This window comes from Heterocephalus glaber, unplaced genomic scaffold (assembly GCF_053883595.1).
Source record: "Heterocephalus glaber isolate CG9 unplaced genomic scaffold, H.glaber_assembly_v1.0 deba00001569, whole genome shotgun sequence".
Taxonomy (NCBI): domain Eukaryota; kingdom Metazoa; phylum Chordata; class Mammalia; order Rodentia; family Bathyergidae; genus Heterocephalus; species Heterocephalus glaber.
Window position 1 is genome coordinate 3,529,396 of NW_028258354.1, and position 19,334 is coordinate 3,548,729.

The 19,334-nt window shown below is 52.6% G+C and overlaps 3 protein-coding genes across 25 annotated transcripts in view; 2 read left to right on the forward strand and 1 right to left on the reverse strand.

Moving 5' to 3' along the window:
• Positions 1 to 70: 70 nt before the first annotated feature.
• Positions 71 to 7,423, forward strand: Slc26a10p (Solute carrier family 26 member 10). Of its 8 annotated transcripts, none has more exons than XR_015443387.1 (18): positions 71 to 552; positions 965 to 1,075; positions 1,626 to 1,783; positions 1,966 to 2,130; positions 2,404 to 2,556; positions 3,242 to 3,324; positions 3,433 to 3,619; positions 3,726 to 3,839; positions 5,136 to 5,213; positions 5,303 to 5,398; positions 5,763 to 5,869; positions 5,963 to 6,032; positions 6,196 to 6,359; positions 6,436 to 6,469; positions 6,549 to 6,631; positions 6,722 to 6,776; positions 6,895 to 7,001; positions 7,287 to 7,423. XR_015443387.1 is itself a non-coding variant. In XM_087192200.1 (18 exons), exons 1-18 carry the CDS (start codon positions 210 to 212, stop codon positions 7,323 to 7,325), a joined length of 2,046 nt encoding a protein of 681 aa, XP_087048326.1. In that variant the 5' UTR covers positions 97 to 209; the 3' UTR covers positions 7,326 to 7,423. The 8 variants fall into 8 exon arrangements, 7 of the variants coding, with proteins under 7 accessions (XP_087048326.1, XP_087048325.1, XP_087048327.1 ...); XM_087192200.1 differs by having other exon boundaries at positions 97 to 552; positions 2,404 to 2,505; positions 6,196 to 6,309; XM_087192199.1 differs by having other exon boundaries at positions 98 to 552; positions 6,196 to 6,309.
• Positions 7,424 to 7,519: 96 nt separating this feature from the next.
• Positions 7,520 to 15,637, reverse strand: B4galnt1 (beta-1,4-N-acetyl-galactosaminyltransferase 1). Of its 9 annotated transcripts, XM_004861187.4 has the most exons (12): positions 15,136 to 15,624; positions 14,927 to 14,963; positions 14,331 to 14,549; positions 13,709 to 13,873; positions 13,477 to 13,583; positions 13,045 to 13,085; positions 12,731 to 12,911; positions 10,128 to 10,226; positions 9,796 to 9,986; positions 9,189 to 9,329; positions 8,697 to 8,937; positions 7,520 to 8,245 (listed from the first exon to the last, which is right to left on the reverse strand). In XM_004861187.4, exons 3-12 carry the CDS (start codon positions 14,546 to 14,548, stop codon positions 8,028 to 8,030), a joined length of 1,602 nt encoding a protein of 533 aa, XP_004861244.1. In that variant the 5' UTR covers position 14,549; positions 14,927 to 14,963; positions 15,136 to 15,624; the 3' UTR covers positions 7,520 to 8,027. The 9 variants fall into 9 exon arrangements, with proteins under 9 accessions (XP_004861244.1, XP_004861246.1, XP_087048337.1 ...); XM_004861189.4 differs by lacking the exon at positions 14,927 to 14,963 and having other exon boundaries at positions 15,136 to 15,637; XM_087192211.1 differs by having other exon boundaries at positions 9,796 to 10,226.
• The window catches only part of Os9 (OS9 endoplasmic reticulum lectin), a 109,107-nt gene continuing 104,199 nt past the window's right edge, over positions 14,427 to 19,334 (forward strand). For 2 of the 8 annotated variants that reach the window (XM_021241397.2, XM_021241399.2), the window contains exon 1: positions 14,427 to 14,559. The gene's annotated coding sequence lies outside the window, so the exon portion shown is untranslated. Of the gene's footprint in view, positions 14,560 to 15,784; positions 15,906 to 19,334 lie in introns of those variants that run through there. The other 6 variants (XM_087192207.1, XM_087192209.1, XM_087192204.1 and 3 more) reach the window with 4 other exon arrangements.

The window sequence follows — 19,334 nt, forward strand, 5'->3', positions numbered from 1 at the left end:
CTCCAGGACTACTGGCCAGATCCAGCCAAAGATGTCTGAGGAAACGCCTAATACAGGGACCCTCCCCTCCCAAGCCGGACCGGATTAGGTCCCCAGGAGAGGGCGCCCTCCAGGTCCGGATTGGCTCTTGATCCTGGGAGGCGGAACTCAGAGATAGCGGGCCTCCGAATATTTAAGACTGGGAAGAGTCAGAGGGGGCCTAGAGCAAAATGAGTGGGTTACCGGGCACCAGCACCTGCTCAGGCCCTGGAAAGGACTCTGACCTTAAGTCTCCCCTGGGCACCAGGCTCAGAGAACCTCTCACCGAAGCTCGGTTCCAGCAGCTTTTCGGGGGCGCAGAGCAGGAGCCGGAGCCACCCGCGGAGCCCTGCGTGCCCAAGTTGTGCAGGCTGTGGAGGCTGTGGGCGCGCGCCTGCTCGGGGCCGGGAGCGTGGCGCCTGCTTCTGGCCAGGCTGCCCCCGCTGTGCTGGCTGCCCCACTACCGCTGGCGGGCCTGGCTGCTCGGGGATGTGGTAGCCGGAGTGACCGTGGGAGTCGTGCACGTACCACAGGGTGAGAGGCCCCCAACCCAAACCAGTCCGGGGCCCAGGCTTTAAAAGGCTTTGGGGAGGAGGCCTGGACAGCTGAAAATCCAGGAGTAAGGCGGTGAGTTGGAGGCTCTGAGGGTTAGGAGAAAGGGACCAGAGACCATGTTCTGGGGCAGGACTGTGGCACTCCATCACATCCCCACCCCCATCTCTCCTCATCTGTTCAATCTTGTGAGACGCTTGGATCGGTTTCAGCTCAGGCAAGAGACACAAGCCTACCTCCCAGGACGAGGGCCGACACGGGACTGTGGCCTGGTCAGCCTTAGGACCTCTCACGGAGGTCCCTTAACGCCTCAGTTCCCCGCTGTGGCATGAGTTAGCCAGGGGTACTGCCCACCCCTGCCGCACTGCCGACCTCTTCTTCCACCTTCCCCTAGGCATGGCATTTGCCCTCCTGACCTCTGTACCCCCGGTGTTTGGACTGTACACTTCTTTCTTTCCCGTCCTCATCTACAGCTTGCTGGGCACTGGGAGACATCTTTCCACCGGTGAGTGTCCAGGGACTGTGCATGACTCGTCTCCTTCCCTGTGGGGTGAGAATGAGCAGGAACTCCAGGCATCCTAGAAAGCCTCAGAGCTGTAGTCTTCTCTTCATCTCTTCCTCCTTCCCTTTCCTCCTTGTTGCTGCTCTGTATGAAATTCTGGCCTAGGCATGCTTACTGGAGTGGGTGTAAAGAGGCAGGAGTTCTCTTGGACCCTCCTCCCCCAAGAAATTTGGTTAAAATGAACATTTCCTGGGCAGGAAGGGGAGGAAGAGATGTACTGTGTCCCCTCCTCCCCAAGAGTCGCCCGCGGGCCTGGAGGCTGCTGGAGGGACGCTTGTGACCAGCTCCACTCTTCTCCCCTTCCTCCCCGCGGTTCGGGTCTGCCACACCAGCTCCCGGTCTTTATTTACGCTGGCAGTCGCTTTCCTGGTGAGCCGGTCGGTCGGACTGCAGCATCCCAGGTTCCAGAACAGCAGAGCCAGCTGTTACCTTGCTAAGGGAGGCACAGTTGGTGATCTTTGCCTTTGTCCCCCCCCCCCCCCCCCGGCTCCAGGCACTTTCGCGGTACTCAGCCTCATGACAGGCTCGGCGGTCGAGCGACTAGTGCCCGAACCCCTCGAGGGGAACCTGAGCAGAATCGAGAGGGAGCAGCTGGATGCTCAGCGGGTCGGGGTGGCCGCGGCCATGGCCTTCGGGAGCGGGGCGCTGATGGTGAAGGAGGACCAGGGGAGCGCCCTGGGGGACGCATCCACGCTGGGGGTCTGGGGTGGTGACTGGGCCAGCGAGGAGGGAGGGGCAACCTCCCGCACAGGTGTGGGGGGGCTGCTGATGCACAGCACCCTGGCCAGTCTGCTCCTGCTGCTCTTGGTGACCGCGCAGCTTCTCCTCCGCAGCTGGGGATGTTCGTGCTGCAGCTCGGTGTCCTGTCCACCTTTTTGTCCGAACCCGTGGTCAAGGCTCTGACCAGCGGGGCCGCGCTGCACGTGCTGGTGTCCCAGCTACCAAGCCTTTTGGGGTTGTCTCTCCCGCGCCAGATGGGCTGCTTCTCTCTCTTCAAGGTGGGGGTGGGAGAACAGCGGAGCTAAAGCTTCCAGAGGTCTCAGAAGAGGGGGGACCTGAAAAGGGAGGAAGGACAGAGGGTGGAGGGTCGGTGTATGAAGGGCGAAGAAGAGGTCAAGGGACCGTGTGGCGGCGGGAGGGCGCTGCAGAGGTGGAAGCCCTGACGACAGAGCCGGGAGAGCGGGCTTTGCCTCGGCCTGGTGCGTCGGTGCTGGGGCGGGGCGGGGCAGCCAGCCCGGGACCCGCCCTCTGCTCACTGCCCCTACCCACAGACGCTGGCTGCCGTGGTCACGGCGCTGCCCCGGAGCGGTCTGGCCGAACTGACCATCTCCGCGCTCAGCCTGGCGCTGCTCGTTCCGGTCAAAGAACTGAACGTGAGGTTCCGAGACAGACTACCCACCCCGATCCCAGGGGAAGTCGTCATGGTGAGGATGGCCTGGGCTCCCAATTCCCTGTCCTGCAGGGACCCTGCCCATCCTGTAGGAACTGGTCGCTGCCGCCCTCTTGTGGAATGCAAAGAGGTCACAAACAGAGGTTCCTGTACTTTTTCAGGCCACCCACCGGAGCGCTTTGACCCTCCAGAATCCCCCACCCACACTGTCAGACTTCTGGTCGTGAGCCCTCTGCAGACTGCTTACAATGCCTTCTTCCTCCATACAGCGCCCCCTTGCGGTGTTCCTCTTTACAGCAACTTCTCATCTCACAGGACTTACTGTTATCCAGTGTTATCTCCCTTTCCATTCTCCACTTAGATTGCTCTTTCCGACTAAATAAATGTTACATGCCTTTACAGATGGCCCCTGTACGCCAATATACAGTCCAGCCTCCCTACTTGGAATGGCTCAATTGCATTTCTTGATATCCACCACCCCCATAGATGTCCTTTCTTTACTTGCATTTTTCCATAACTCAAGGAATGCTTCATTCCTCCTTCCCAACCTTAACACTCCTTGACTTTAAATTAACTGTCAGGGACCCATCTCAAACATACCGCAGTCCTACCGGTTATTAGAGTCCTGTGAACACCCAGTCCTGCATCGTGACCCTCCATCATTTCAGCCTCTTTTAGACTTCTCTTCCTAGTGAGCCCTGACATGATCTCTTCCCCAGGTGCTTCTGGCTTCTCTGCTCTGCTTCACCTCTTCCCTGGACACAAGATATAATGTCCAGATAGTGGGTCTGCTGCCTGGAGGGTAAGAAAGAATGAAAAGATACCAGCTTTTTCTTCCCCCACCCTCCCACCAGCAACTCCTCTGGTCCTGCCCAACCCTCTTTGCTCTGCCTTCCCTCTCTCCCTGCAGCACCCAGCCCATCCTTACCATGGATCCCTCCTTCTCCAGATTTCCCCAACCCCACCTCCCCAACCTGGACGAGCTGCCCAGGATTCTGGCAGACTCACTGCCCATTGCACTAGTTACTTTTGCTGTGTCTGCCTCGCTGGCCTCCATCTATGCAGACAAGTATAGCTACAGCATTGACCCCAACCAGGTATGATTTTAACTGTGGACCTCAGCCTCATTCAGAAGACAAATCCCTAACCTGACTCCCCCTATGTTTTTGTCTCTCTCCTGTTCATCTCACTGCATCCCTGCAGGAGCTCTTGGCCCATGGTGTCTCCAACCTCATTTCCTCCCTCTTCTCTTGCTTCCCTAACTCGGCCACGCTGGCCACAACCAGCCTACTAGTGGATGCTGGTGGGAATACTCAGGTAAGAGGGTGTTCGTGTGTGAGGAGAAAGGATGGGACATTCAGGCTGGGTGGCAGTGGTGGAAGACTGGTAGTTACTTGGTGGCATCTATACAGAGGAGAATGGGAATCAAGGGCCAGGGAATAAGGGATGGGATTATAGACAGGAACAACAGAAGATAGCAAGGCTTCATTTTCACGGTGACCTTTGTAAGCTTTAATTACTGAAGAAGTTTATGGTGCCCCAGATATAATTCAAAATAAAACAATACTTAACTACAAAATAACTTAATAGGTGAAATTTTGATTTTTTTGTGTGGTACTGGGGATCAAAAGCCTTATGCAGACTAGGCAAATTGCCCAATGATCTACATCCCCAGCCCAAAATTCTTTTCTTTTCAATGAGAATAGCTCCCTTCCCACCTTCCATACTGGGGACTGAACCCAGAGCTTTCATGCTGAGCTACATCCCAGCCCTTTTTGTTATCTTTGAGACAGGGTCTCACTAAGTAACTAAGTTGCCCAGCCTGGGCTGGAATTTGCAGTCCTCCTGCCTCAGCCTCTTAAATGCTGGGATTACAGGTGTGCATCACTACACCTGGTGAGTACATTTTCTTTTCTGTTTTTTTGTTTTTTTGAGACAGGTTCTTGCTATGTAGTTCAGACTGGCCTTGACTTCCCTATGTAGCTCAGGCTGGCCTTGAACTCGAAGTGATCCTTCTGCCTCACCCTTTTAAGTGCTAGGATTACAGGTGTGTGCCACCATGCCTGGCAGGACAAATTTTTTTTTCTAGAAGAAATATCACAAGCTGGGCATGGTGGCACACACCTATAATCACAGCACTTGGGAGGCTGAGGCAGGAGGATTGCAGCTAGTTTGAGGCCAGTCTCAGCTACCTAGTGAGCTCAAGGCCAGCTTGAAACTCATAGTGAGATCCTGTATCCAAAAAAAAAAAAAAATCACCTATCGGTATCTATATTTTTGGCTTTTCTTACTTTACTGGTGTTATAAGCAAGCAGTTAGCCTGCTTATAGGATGATTCAACAGTGGCTTTGAAGATGGAAATGGGCTACAAAAATAGCCCACTATAGTATGTGAACTACATCTGGGGGAAAGTGATGAATGAAAGGCATTGAATTGGGTATGTGTGAATGGCAAAATATCAAGAAGAGGATTGAGGAGTGAGAAGTATCTGTAAAGAAGATTTAGGAGGAAGGAGACTTCTGAGGAAGATGAGGCAGTGTATGTGGAGAGATCAAGTCTCATTTGGGAGGGAGCTTCCCTCCCTTCCACTCTTCCATCCCTCATCCCCTCTAGTTGGCAGGGCTCTTCTCCTGCACAGTGGTCCTGTTGGTGCTGCTGTGGCTGGGACCCTTCTTCTACTATCTGCCCAAGGTAGGGAGCAGAGGCAGCATGAGTGTACCTGAAGGGGGGTGGCTGTATTCCAGGACATTGGGGAAGTAGCCCACCTCCTCTGCCCACAGGCTGTCCTGGCTTGCATCAACATCTCCAGCATGCGCCAGATGTTCTTCCAGATGCAGGAACTTCCACAACTGTGGCACATCAGCCGAGTGGACTTTGTGAGAAATGGCAACATTGTCCTCATCTTCCCAACATCGCTAGCCTCTGCCCTGGGAAAATAATGACTGCCTTGGTCCTAAGTCTATGACCACCCACCCCAATACACATACCTTCTAAAACCCTTTACTAAGAGACAAGAGGAAGGGTGGGCTTTGACCCCCTCAGGCCTAAATCTTTGTAACCTCCCAACTGAGGTGTGGTCTGAGGTCCTTATGATTCCTGTGTATCCCATTGAGTCAATCCTGTCCCTTCCTCTGCCGTTTCCTACTTTCTCCTGGGCCATCCCTCCCCATCATTTGCCTTGGCAGTCACTGCCCTTGGACCCCAGTCTTCTGGTCATCCACCCCTATCTATGTCCTGCAGGCTGTATGGATGGTCACATGGGTGGCTGTTGTGACCCTGAATGTGGACCTGGGCCTGGCCATAGGCATGGTCTTTTCCATGATGATGGTGGTCTGTCGCACCCAGAGGTGGGTCAAGATGATGGAGAGAGAACAGTTTGTGGAGGATGATGCTAGTCAGGCCAGGCTGGGCTGGGAATCTGACCCCAGCTTCTTCCATAGGGTGAAGTGCCTGGCACTTGGATTGGCTGAGGGGACGGAGCTGTACAGGCCACTCAGAGAGAGCCACAAGGTGGGTGGGCTATGACCAAAGAAGGAAGGGAAAATTGGACCTGGTTTACTTCTTTTTTGGTACTGGGGATCCAACTCTGGGCCTTGTACTTTTGAGGCAGGCGCCAGAACCACTGAGCTAAATCCCCAGCAACCTGGTTTACTTCTTACCCTCTCACCCTTAGCTCCTCCAGATCCCAGGTCTCTGCATCCTGAGCTACCCAACACCACTCTACTTTGGGACCCGTGGTCAATTTCGCCGCATCGTAGAGTGGCACCTGGGGCTTGGGGGAGGCAAGGTGAGGAACTTAGCCAGGGAGGAGAGTGGATCTCCAGGACTGGGAGGCAGGTGTGTATCCTGAGGAGTCTGTGCTCAAGGGGTCCATGTTCATGCTTTGACAATGACTGCCCTTCTCTACTTACAGGAGTCTCCAAAGCCAGATGCCCTACCTGACACAGGTGAGATGGGATGCAAAGGAGGAAGACTTGGGCATGATCCACAGAGCTATATGAATGTTCCTGCTTTCTCCCACCTTAGTTGGCGAGCCTGTCAGAGTGGTGATCCTAGACTTCAGTGGTGTCACCTTTGCAGATGCTGCTGGGGCCAGGGAAGTGGCACAGGTGAGGGAGTGGATAGTTTTACAAGAAACCCTTATCATTGCACTCATACCCTCTGATTTGGGGTTCAACTTCTCTGCCCTACCCCTGCAGCTAGCTGGCCAATGCCAAGATGCTGGGATCTACCTTCTCCTAGCTCACTGTAATGGTCAGTGGTGTGGAGGATGGAAGGATGAGGGACTGGGGAATGACTGGACATGTGGAGTGGTGGGGGGAGGATGCAGTGGAGAGTTAGACCCCCCGAGCCTGACACTGTCCCCACACAGCCTCAGTACTGGAAACACTGATCCGGGCAGGAATCCTGGACAGAGTGACTCCAGACCAGCTATTTGTGAGTGTCCAGGATGCAGCTGCGCATGCCCTGGCAAGACTGGTAAGGGGCAGTAGCATCAGGAGTGGGATCAGGAAGTGTTGGGCAAGGGCAAGGAGGGTGGTAGGTGAGTGGCTAAAGATCCAAGAACAGGAACTTGGGAAAGGGGCTGGGGAGGAAAGAGTGGGGAGGTCAAGATTAGTGGATTTGAAACCAAGTCTGGGAGACTGGGCCAAACTGGAGGAAGAACTGAATAATTTAGGTCCCAGAGGAGTGGCAGAGTACTGCTAAATCTCAGCAAGGGAGCAGGTGCCTAATCTACTCCAACCTTTTCCCTCTCTTCCCCAGGAACGTACTGGCCTAAAGATCTGCACAGTGTGGGTCTGACCAGGTCACTTGGGATTTGGAGGCTTCCGAAGATGTGTGTGTGAGAAGTGCCATGGTCCCTGAGCCTGCTTAATGTAACTAATAAAATGAAGCCAAGAGCCTCTGGGGTCCATGAAGTGGCTCTGGGTGTCTGCATGTGGACACCTGGTGCCCCTCCCTCTGTGCCCACAGCATGACAGAGACACGAGTAAAAATGGCTTTCACCATGTGTTCACCAGCCCCACCCCGCTCCAGAGCCACACATTCTTTCTGGAGGATGGGCTGAGCGGTGCACAGAGTCCTAGATCCAGAGCTCAGGGTGGGGAGGCATAGTCCTGGGATTGCACACTGGGGAGCTTCCCCACCCCCTCAGTCCCAAGGAGATGAGAGGAGTGTTTCCACTTTGGGGTCTTAGAGTCCTCCTGGGCTCTTTGGCACTTGGAAAGTGACCCCCCCCATTTCGTGCCCCATAAGAATGGGGTGGGGGAGGACTTGGCACTGGCTGTGGGAGAAGTTATGGCTCCATCAGGCCCCTGGGCACTCAGAAAAGAGGGGTGTCACCAGGACAAACCCCTGTGAGACCAGGTTCTCAGGGGAGGTGTGAGGGATGTGGAGGTCAGGGACAGTCAGTGGAGTGCTCACTGGGTGGAGGGGGTTGCTGGAAAATCCTGGCAGGGACAAAGAGGCAGGCCCAGCCTGACAAGAGGAAGGCCTCAGTGGCCATCATTCCGCAGTCATGCACTGCAGCCGGTGTTTGAAGAAGAGCAGGCGGTGTTTGGCCACCTGACTTTCGTCCAGTGATCCGGGGTAACGGTACCGGGCATAAGTCTCTGCCCCTGCGTCCCTTGATCCCCAAGGCAGCTTCAACTTCGATGCATGATCCACAACGACATCTGAACAGGAGCCAACCTGAAGGGAACCAAGTCCATCCAGGAAGAACTCTGGGGGTAGAGGGGAGGGGAGCACACAATGAAGACTCCTGAGAGTGCAGAAGGCCCACCCCTAACCGAAACTGGAATTTAGGGCCTAGGAGGTGCCGGGACAGTGGCAGGGGAAGTTAAAGGTGGCCTGGGGGCTGTAGGGGTGTGGAGATTTGCATGGTTTACGGGGCGGGGCGGGAGAGGGCAGGATCTCTCTCTCTCTCTCTCTCTCTCTCTCTCTCCCTCTCCCCCTCCCCCTCCCCCTCTCCCTCTCCCTCCCCCTCTCCCTCTCCCTCTCTCTCTCCCTCGCCGTTGGCAAGTCATGGTAGATCTTTGGCAAACTGCTTTAGGAGTCCAGGTGGCAGCGGCAGGGCAGGCGTGGACAGGGAGGAGGGCGGGTGCACGGTTCCTGGTTGCATCGGCTCCCCAGCGCCTTGCAGGGTGTCTCCGGCCGGGAGGGGGCGCCACTCACCCAGATGTGCCACACGGCTGAGGCGCGGGTCGAAGCCAACCTCTCGCACCTTGTCGGTGCGCGCCAGGAAGAAGTTAACCACGCCGTCTGTGACCACGCAGCCTGGGAAGCCAACGAGCTCGTGGTGGAAGCCGCGCCTTTGCCGGAAGCAGTTCCCAAGGCCTGGGGCGCCGGGGTCCATGCTCAGCAGCTGCCGGTATGTGGTGGCAAAGCCCGTGATCTCGCGCACGGCGCCTCCCACCTGCGGGGAGTGGGAGGATGGATGCAGGTGGGGCGAGAACGCCAAGAGTGTAGGTTTGTGCTTCTTCCCCCGGGACTTGGTCCCCCCATCCCCTGCCGCTCCGCCTCTGTACAATGCGGACAGCCCCAGCTCCCCAACCCCTACTCCACTTCCTCGGCCTCTCTGCGGCTGGCCGAGGGCCCTGTCCCGACCGCAGCGCTCTCGCCTTCGTCTGATTCCTTGTCCCACCCGACAGCTGCGCCCTCCACTACCAGGTCCAGCGGCGTCCGCTCCAGCACGTCCACAAGCCGCTCCAGCCGCGTGCGCGCGGTGAAGATAAAGTCGTCGTCCACCCACAGCACGTACTTGGTGGTTACTTGGGACACGGCCAGATTCCGTCCTGCGAACCAGCCCTGGGGGTGCGCGGTGGGAGGTTGTACGGTTATAAAGTCTATAGAAATAAGACACCCCTATTGCTTTTCTTCCTCTCGTGACCCCTGGAAACGGCCTATGCCTTTCTCTAAACTTCTGGGTGCTTTCCAATTACCAGAAGCGAGGTCCAAAAGGTGCAGACTCCCACCCTCACTCCTAGAGGTGAGTCAGTGTTCCGGAAGGGAGGATCTTGAATGCTTTAAATCAGGCCTGCGTTCACTCACTAACTCCTGGATTATGTTACTGAGCGCCCAGGAGGTACTGAGCACCATTCTAAGAATTCAGAGTGAATAAGACCGTCAGGATTCCTGCCTCTTCAGAGCTCTTACATTCCAGGAACCCTGGAGCGAGGCAGTCTTCCAATTACTACCCTGGAGGGACGCAGACTAAGGGGACAGCCCATCCCAAAGTCCACAGGTGCCAAGCTCGGCCTTGCAGGCTGCGCACCTTGCCAAAGGGCATGAGATAATGCTCCACGTGAGGGCCGCTAATTCGATCTGGCTTGTCGCTGTCGTCAGCGATGACCACAGTGACGGTGGGGTAGAAGCGTCGGATGCTGGCGATGAGTGCCCGTAGCCGATCATATCGAAGGAACGTTTTGGTGGCAATGGTGACTAGAGCGCTGATGTTGTACTGGGCTGGGAGAGAAGACTCAGGGTTGGGTGCAGAGAGGGCAAATGGGGAAAGAAGCAGGAAAGACCCGCTCCCAGGGTTGCCACCTCCCACCTTGCTCCCCACCAAGGTTGGGTCTACTACCTCCCTGCCCCAACTGGCCTCACCTCCCTGGGGTTGAGATCCAGGCGGGTACAGCCGGGGGTTGGGAGGATGTCTTATGCGGATGGTGAAGGCAGCCTGGTGTCCCTCTGTGGAGAACCGGACTGAGAAAAAAAGACATGAGATTGGAACCTTAAGGTTTGGACAACATTCTCTTTTCAGTGGATATAAAAAAGGGATTCAACCACAGCCATCCTGGTCTAAGCAGAGATCACTTTAAATCCCTTCCCCCATTTGCCTACACCTGCTGCAGAGGTGTTATGTGACTATAAGAGGCAGTAAGCACAGTCATACCCTATAATTCCCAATCATTGTTTAACCCTGCTCTTGACAAACAACACCCAACTCCTTGTATGTCCTCAAGCCCTGTCCTGGGCAGATTGCCACAACTCCTTTGTTCTGAACTCTCTCCTTTGAAAGTCCCAATGTGACTTTTTACTTCCACAGCCCCCTTTGTTATGCTCATGACCCTATAAAGACCTTATAGCCTGTAAGACCGGGGCAGGTCTGGTCTCTAGTGCCAGAGTGGTCCCTCTCAGGTTTGTTCTGAAATAAACCTGTCTTGTTGAGCTGTAGTCCTGCTTTTCCTTTTTGTCCCAACAGTAAGGAATGTAGTGTCAGTCATGTTAAGGACGCAATGACATCACAGTGTACTGGCAGCTGAGGTGAAGAGTTTTTAAAAACTCTAGGAGAGGGCCAGGGATTTAGCTCAGTGGTTTCACCGCCTGCTGCACAAGTGCAAGAACCTGAGTTTGATCCCTGGTACCAAAAAAATTAAAATTAAAAACTCTAGGAGAGCAACACCCCAAAACGATGATTGATTACACCCCCAAAGAGATGCTCAACTACTATAGCTGGAGCAACAAATAAGACGGCTAAAAATTTACCACAAAAACCATGTATTAACAAACAAACAAAAAAGCTGCTAATCATGTGATAATCTTCAATCAAAGGCTGAGCTTCACTTAGTTTAATTTCTTTCTTTTTTTGGTTCCGGGGATCAAACTCAGGTCCTCTGCTTGCAAGGCAGGAGTCGAAACCATTGAGCTAAATCCCCAGCCCCTGAGCTTCACTTAGGAGCCAGTACTCTAGCCTCAAGGGACAGACTCTACAAGACCTCTGTTAAAATATGATGTACTCTCTCAGCTTACCTCAAACTGGGTGTAAATTCTGTTCTGTGAGTGAGTCAGGCTCAACTTAGTCCCATATTCATATAAATGACCAGAACCAAAACTTTATACCTGTTTGTGTGTGCCTCATAGAATAAGGGTTTGTGGGGCCGGGGATTTAGCTCAGTGGCACCTCGCCTGTCTCGAAAGCACAAGGTCCTGAGTTCGATCCCTGGTACCACAAAAAATAAAAATAAATAAATAAAAAGAATAAGGGTTTGTTCTATAAATTGATGTGTACATAAACTGCATTTTAATCTGTTCATGTTCTTTACTCTAGTGTAAGGTGCTCATGACAGTGGATCAATATTTCACTGCCTAGTCTGTGGCATGCCTTTCCAGATCTCAGTGGACAAGAACATAAAGTTCTTTAGTTGGGTGGGGTGGTGCACAGCTGTAATCTCAGTACTCAGAAAGCTAAGGCAGAAAGATTCCAAGTTCAAAGCCAGCCTGGGCTACAGAGAGAGTTCAAGACCACATAAATATATACACTACATGTGTTCTACTACATAGTGAGCCACCATCTCAAACAAACAAAAAACCCCTCAAAACAACAAACTAACAAAAAATAGCACAATGTTTGTACTCCATGTCTAACAGGTGGGAGAAAGACAAGGAAAAAGTGTTAATTAAAAGCTAACCTTTACTGGGCATTTACTTTGTTCCAGACACTTTTAAAGATTACCTTAAATATTTGAATTCATTTGATCCTCAGGGTAGCTGCATTAAGTAGATTCCTACTACTGTACAGAAAAAGTAGTGGAGGCACAGAAAAGTAACTGGCCCACCTTTATACAACAACAAAGCTCCTAAGAACCTACTCAGTCTGCTCTCAGGATTAAGTAAATAAGAAAATTCAGATACTGGTAGGTATTGAACAGAACACAAGTGATGTACAATAATGATGAAGAGAAGACATTTGAGCTCAGATCTAAATGACAAGCCAGCAATGCAAAAATCTTGGGGAAGAACATTCCAGCACAGAGAATAGCAAGTGCTAAGGCCCTAAGGTGGGAGCAAACTTAGTGTAACAAACAAGCTTTGGAGAAAGGCAAGAGGGCTATTTGGCCCTTTTGCTACAGGAGAAATGGGAGTTATGGAAGGTAAAAGCTTTGTCCTCTAGTAAGTGATGGATTGGGAAAAGAGCCTGAGTCTTCTTGCCATGGGAGCCAGTCACTTCCTGGGGCACCATGGTTGGTCAGAAGTGGGGACACACCCAAGGCTCGAGTTTCCCTCTGGCCTGCTCTGGCCCCAGAGGAACAAAGGCCCCCTTTCTCCATCCCAGTCCTGCTGGCCCAGTTGAAATGCCCATTGTGTGGCTGGGCAGCTCCAGCCACTGCCCGAGTGTGCCCCACAACCCTTTGTCATTGGCCCACTGAAGCCTTTCTGGGACATTTCTGTTCATCCAGGCTCCCCCTGCCTCCACCCAGGCCTCACACCTGTGTCTGCTGTGTTGGCCTGGTAGCTTCGGCTGCTGTAAGTGACCAGTTGCAGCTGCCGGTTGAGTTGGTCCAGCTCTGGGCTGGCAAGGGTGAGATCTGTCTGCCCCTCTCCAGTGAGAGTCACTCCAGTTACTTCCCCTGCCACATCCCAGGTGCCCAGGGAGGCAGTCAGGTTCACCTGGCAGAGGGGATTGGAAAGTATAAGGTTAGGCCTCAGGTCCACCTCTTGCCTCCCTGATTCCTCCACCCCTCTAGGAGGCCCTGTCTCCCTCCCAGCATTCTTGATGCCCACCTGGCCTCCTTGCTCTCACCTGATATACCTCCTGACCAGATGCCGCCTGCAGACTCAGTCCTGGAGGAAGGATGAAGGATCAAATTCACAGACAGCCCTGAACTCTTCCTTAATTTCCCCCTCTTTCATCACACACAACACTCAAACTTACACCCATCTCTTTTGAGGCCTCAGCAGGCATTGCATAGGATATCCTGGATCACTGGTTTTCGACTCCTTCCCATCAAAGAAGGAGCTCTTCTGTGGCCTCTTCTACCTATCCACCTAACCTTTGACCAGTTAGCAAATAATAGAGGGCATACACCCCCATTATAGTTTCTGCAATTCCTGCCTTTTGACAGAAGTCCTCACCTTTCACTTCAAACTTCCTTCATCCCTGCCCCCCACTCCCTGGCTCAGGCACTGCCACCCTCATGTTGCCTAGGCCATCCTCTAGGACCCTTGTCCCCACCTGGCACCAAGATGCTCCTCAGAGGCTGAACCTCCACACCCTGCAGGGGGTACTGTAGGGGAGAGTTGGCAGGGGCTATGATCAGCTGGTCAGAGGGGGACTGGCTCCTGGTGGCAGAGGAGGGGAAGACAAAGGAAGAGTCAGGAGGAGAGGGGCTCTCCTTCCTGGCACAGCCACTGCAGGCCTCCACTGCCCTTTCCCACAGGGCCATGCCTTCCTTTCTGGCTGGTACCTTGAAAGGAAGGCCTGGAACTCCCGCTCCCTGGCAGCAGAGGCAGCCTTCAGCTCTTCAGGATCAAAGGCCTTGGTGAGATCAATGGCTCGGACCTGTCTCTGGAAGGGAAGGGGGAGGCTCCCCCCACTGGACTCACAACTGCAGTTGTTCTGAGCCAGTAGCCTGAAGGCAAGAGAGGGATCTTCAGAGCCCAGCTACATCCATCCCGCAATATACACAGCACCCCATGCCTTGGCTCCTCAATGTTGTCCAGCCATTATCTATTCCCTCTCCAAATAGTTCCCAGGAGAAAGAACCACGGATGAGATAACCCATCCCTGAAGTCTGGATTTTACAGAGGTGTAGAATAGGACCAAGTACTAGGATTTCAGAAGCTAACTACCCACGTTCAGGAGCCCCTCTGAAAGGCCCTCCCGGGCCTGAACATTCTCCTGTCCTCATTGCCATGACAAGGGTGGGGGGAGCTGCTTTTCCCCAGCCAAGCCTTGGCAGCCTGCTCTACCCCACTTCACTCCACGCAACCAGTCAGGAGAAGGGAGGCTCTGAGCGCAGCAGTGCTGGAAACAAAAGCTCCCCAGGGAACCCCCCAGCATTTGCTGCCACTGCGGTGGGCACTCACCCCACCACCTGCTCCTTGATCCTGACCGGGATGTGCGCGTAACGGGGCTCAGGGGCAAGGTCTGGCACCTCGGGCCTGGGGGCACCCTGCGGGGGTGTCCACAGCGCAGCAGGGGTCCGGAGGCCCCACGCGTCTCGGGTGCTCGCGTACAGAAGCCCCAACGAGGCGCAGGCGAGCAGCAGGACCAGCGCGCAGAGGGCCCGGCGGCCCAGCCGCATCCTGGTTGGAGGTAGGAGTTGGGTGAAAGAGGGTGTGAAGGAAGGTGAAGGCTGGAGCGCTTGACCCCAGCGACCTCGGAGTCTTTCTGGCTCCCAAAGGCGCACTCCACTCCACTAGGATTTGCCCCAAGAGTGGTTTCCTTGGTATCCCTCCCCTCATTGCCTCAGGCTCAGGATCTCCCGGCCTCCTTTCTTCTCGCCCTCTCCCGCATCTCGGTTTCCTCTCCCACCCAAGGCCTGGCATCTCGATGCGAGAGACATTTGGATGCGGCGGTTTGCGGCGGTGCAAAAACAGAAAAGCGCCGCCTACGTCCCCGAGCCCGCCGACCCCCCGGGACCCGCAGCCCCCTGCCCCCTCCCGCTCCGGTCGAGCATCACCTGGGCGGAGGTGGGCTGCAGAGGGGCGGCTCCACACCTTGACCGTAAGGAAAAACGCAGAATCACGTCAGCGCTGTGGGGTGCCCCGGCAGAGGTGACCCCTTGGGTGGCCTCGGGGAGCTGCCCTGGGGACTGGGTGGACCGGCGATCGCGCCTCCCGCCCCCCACCCGCGCCCCGTCCTCGGCCCCCGCTCCGCCCGGGCACCGACCTGTCTAACGCTCTAAGGCCGCGGCAAGACTTCCGTCTGGGCTGTGCCGGGCTCGCGGCCCCCGTCCGGGGGTCCTCATGGGGCTGGAGGCAGCCGGATGCTAGAGCTGGGCGTAAGCCGGGGAACGCAGGGGTCCTCCTGCCTCCGGAGAGCGCCCGCCCCTCCCGCCTTCCCGCTCCCGGGGCTTTGTGGACCGAGGAGCGGGGATCGCGCTGGACGCTTCCTGCCGGGGCGAACACGAAGCTGAGAATCCGCCTCACTCCAGCCCAGGAACAAAGCCGGATCCCTGGCACCGCGTCCCACTTGCAGGGCCGGAGGGCTCAGGCTGTCGCCCGGCTTTCGCACCGCACAGCCCTGTGGCTTGGCTCCGGGGCTGGTTGCCGCTGAGGCTCGGGCTCCGCTCCGGCAACGCGAACGCCGCGGCGCCTTCTGGTGGGCGCGGAGGACATTGCCCGGGTGCGGAGCCTACGCGGGAAGTTCCTCCCTCCTGGTCCCGCAGCCCTTTGCCCCCAAGCCTAGGCTTCTCAATGGCCCGCGCCCATCCCAGTCATTCTGTTTCCTATTTGCTCCGGGCAAGGATGGGCAATAGGGAGTGGGAGGGAGGCGGGGCTGGGCGGCTATAACCCCATTTCTGTAGTACACAGCACTCAGGGAAAGCTTGAGTCCTCTCGGTGACAGAAGGAAATAAACCCTAAAGTTAACACAGCCTGGCTAACCAAGACAGATTCACAGCCTCTACCTCGGCTCCGCATATTATCTAATCTCAAGAGGTTAGTACTCAGAAATACTAGAGCCTTATTTCTTTCCTGTAACTGCTCTCAGTTGAAGTTTCAGGACTGGGGGAAGACCCCAAAGAATAGTAATACTGGCAATAGCTCTGCTTCAGGTCTTAGGCCATGGAGAGATAGCCTGCCCAGAATAAAGTCCTGTGGTTTCGCGTTCTCATAAAAGATGTGGCAAGGTTTAATAGGAAAAAATATGATAAGAAATATAAAAATAATGAAAATATGAGCATTCCACCATCCTAACCTAAAAATACATTGTAAACTTACAAAATATTTTAGTATTAAAAATGAAATCATAAAGTGGTAAAAGAAATTCAAGGAGTTTTGGTTTTGTTTTGTTTTATATACAATCTTGGAGTGGAGAAGATATTTCTAAGCAAAATATAAAGGGAAATAGCAATAAATTTTCCTATATAGACACACTTAAGGGGGGGGGCTGGGATATACCTCAATGTAGAGGGCTTGCCAAACATGCCTGAGACCCTGGGTTTGATTCCCAGTAGCACAAAATAAAACAAAAACCAACAGCCAGGGATGATGGCACAGTGCTGAAATCCCAGGTACTCCAGGGGTTGAGCTACAAGCTACAAGTTTAAGGTTAGCCTGGGCAAGTTAGTGAGAACCTGTCTCAAAATAAAAAGTAGCAAAGGCTGGGGATGTAGTTCAGTGGTAGAGCACCCTTAGGTTCAACACCCGTACCACAGAACAAACACATAAACAAAAAGTACTTGAATGAAAAGATTACCATAAACAAAAGTGGAGAGAGAAATCACAAACCATGTGAAATATTCACAACCTACTTCGCTGATTGCATGTGTCTAGTTTGTAAAAACACACCAAATTGTATACTTACAATCTGTATACTTCTGTATAAATTGTATGCTTGTTGGTATATCGATCATAAATATGCAGTACAAATTATAAAGCATAATTATATGTATTTGCTTTCTGTTGCTAGGACAAAATACCTAATGTACACAATTTAAAGGAGCAAAGGTTTATTTTGTCTCAGTATCGGGTTTCAGTACATGGCTGGCTCCAAGGCAGAAACATCAGAGTGGAAGGCCAGTGTGAAGTAAAGCTGTTAACTCATGGCATCAAGGAAGCAGAGAGTAAGGAAAGCCCCAAGAAGGGACTGGGGACTTTGACCTACCCAGACACACCCAAGAGCTATGCTTTAAGAATCTAAGTGTCTCTCAAGCCAGGCAGGTTAACATTCAAGATTATATTTTGCAGTGTGGAAATTAAAAGTTTAAAAACTACGTGAGAGAGTCCGGTATGGTGGCATAGGAAAACTGAGGCAGGAGAATTTCAACTTCCGAGCCAGTCTGAGCTACATAGACTGGGGAAAAAAAGTGAGAACAATTGTAATCTGCTTTTGAAAATATTCTGAAGACATCTAGACATCTTCCAGAAGTATATAAAGTTTCATTTCTTCTGGTAGTTACCTTGGAACGCTCATGTAGTTGTAGCCATCTAGCAATCCAGCTGGGGCTAGGTGACACAAGTTGGCTTCCTCATATGACAGAAAGATGGTGCTGGCTGTAGGCAGAGCTCTTTTCATGCGGTCTTTTATCCTCAGAGAGGCTAACCTGGGCTAGCTGAGTTTGGTGGTCCATACCTCTAATCCCAGCACTCAGAAGACTGAGGCAGGAGGATTACTGTGAGTTCAAGGCCAGCCTGAAATACATAATGAGATCCTGTCACAAAAAACAAAAAACATCAACAACAAACACATACACACACAACCCCGGAGAGGGGACTGGGGATGTAGCTCAATGTGAAGGCTCCAGGTTCAAACTCCAGTACTGGAAAAACAAACAAACAAACACAAGCCATCAGGCTAACTAAGATTCAAGAAGTGGTTAAACTCTTACTGCCTAATCAGTCTGGCTGCAAATAATTTGTGGCCATTTTTAATCCTCCATTATTACCAATGACCAAATCTTTAACTCTGGGAGCTGTTGCTTAATTCAATACTTTTAGAAAGGAAGGCTGTGTCAATAACTTGTGTCAACATCACCAGAAGCAAGGCTCTGAAATGGCAGAACCACAGGCACAAGAGAGCCTGGAAATGAAGTCGTCCTGATAACGATGAGCAACAGATGCCCTGATCTTCCAATACCTTTCTCACTAAAAGGAACAAGACTCCTTTGACTCACTGCAGATTTTATCCCAGGATTGAGGCAGGAAGAATTAAAAGATGAACATCAGAGCTATGGCATGCTTAACAATGTTAGGAGTTTGTCAAAGGACACACAGGAGCCAACGTGAAGAGGCTTGGGCTGGCTAAATCTGGGACAGCATAAGGACCAAAATAATTTAGGATAGGAATGAAATGTAAACCATTGAAAATAGGAACCCTTAAGCCCATACTAAAAAGGTAGGAATCCATGAGTCCACACTGGTAATACATACATAATTAAGTAAATGAATAGAGGGGAAGAGAGAATGCCAGTAGATAAAGATGGAGGGAGTTGTTGAAGTTGGAAAAGAACTATTTTAAAACTTTTATAGTAAAAATTGGCTTGGGCAAGAATCATCGGTAAATGATAATTCTAAGAGGGAAGGAATAGGATCGGTACATAGTTTATTTTTATTATTTATTATTTTAGGTGGTGCTGGAGATCAAACCCAGGACCTCTTGAATACTAAAAAGCACTCTTCACCCCCCAGCCCCATATGTGAAGTGTCTCCTTATAGTTGGTTTATTAGTTGCAAGAGGGTAAATTGTAATGCACTGTGGAACACCAGACAGCACTTTGACTAGGTGGTCAAAATTAGTGTCCTCCACACTAAGAATGTGGTGTTGGGCTGGAGATTTAGCTCAGTGGTTCCACTGCCTGCCTCACAATTGAAAGGTCCGGGGGAGCAGGGGAGATACCAAAAAAAAATGTGGTGTTCCTCCAGATATACTACCCTGAGAAACACGTAATGTCACCTATGCAGTGTTCTGGCTGGGGTTGTTTGACTTGATTCTAAAAATATGTTGACACTGACAAACCCAAATAAGTTATATAATACATACCCGTATTATAGCCTGCTTTGCAAAATAAGTCAGTTGTTCCCCACCCTCACCCACCACTTTCTCCTACTCTCCCAACCCCTTTCTCCCCCAGCCCCTGCGCTGCCCAGATGCTGCCTCCCAAAGTCAGGTATTTTTCCAATAAAGACTGAGAAACTGTTCCAGATTATAGAATTTTAAGGAGACAGACAACTAATGCAAATCGTGAGCCTGCCCTCAAGGCGGGAAAAGAGCTATAATGGTCATTTTGGGGGCAATTACCAAAACTGGAATACAGATGGCAGATAATGTTTTATCTTTGTTAAAAGATAGATGGGCTGGATGTGGTGGGGCATGTCTGCAATCTCAGCTCTAGGGAGGCTAGGGCAGGAGAATAGTGAGTTTGAGGC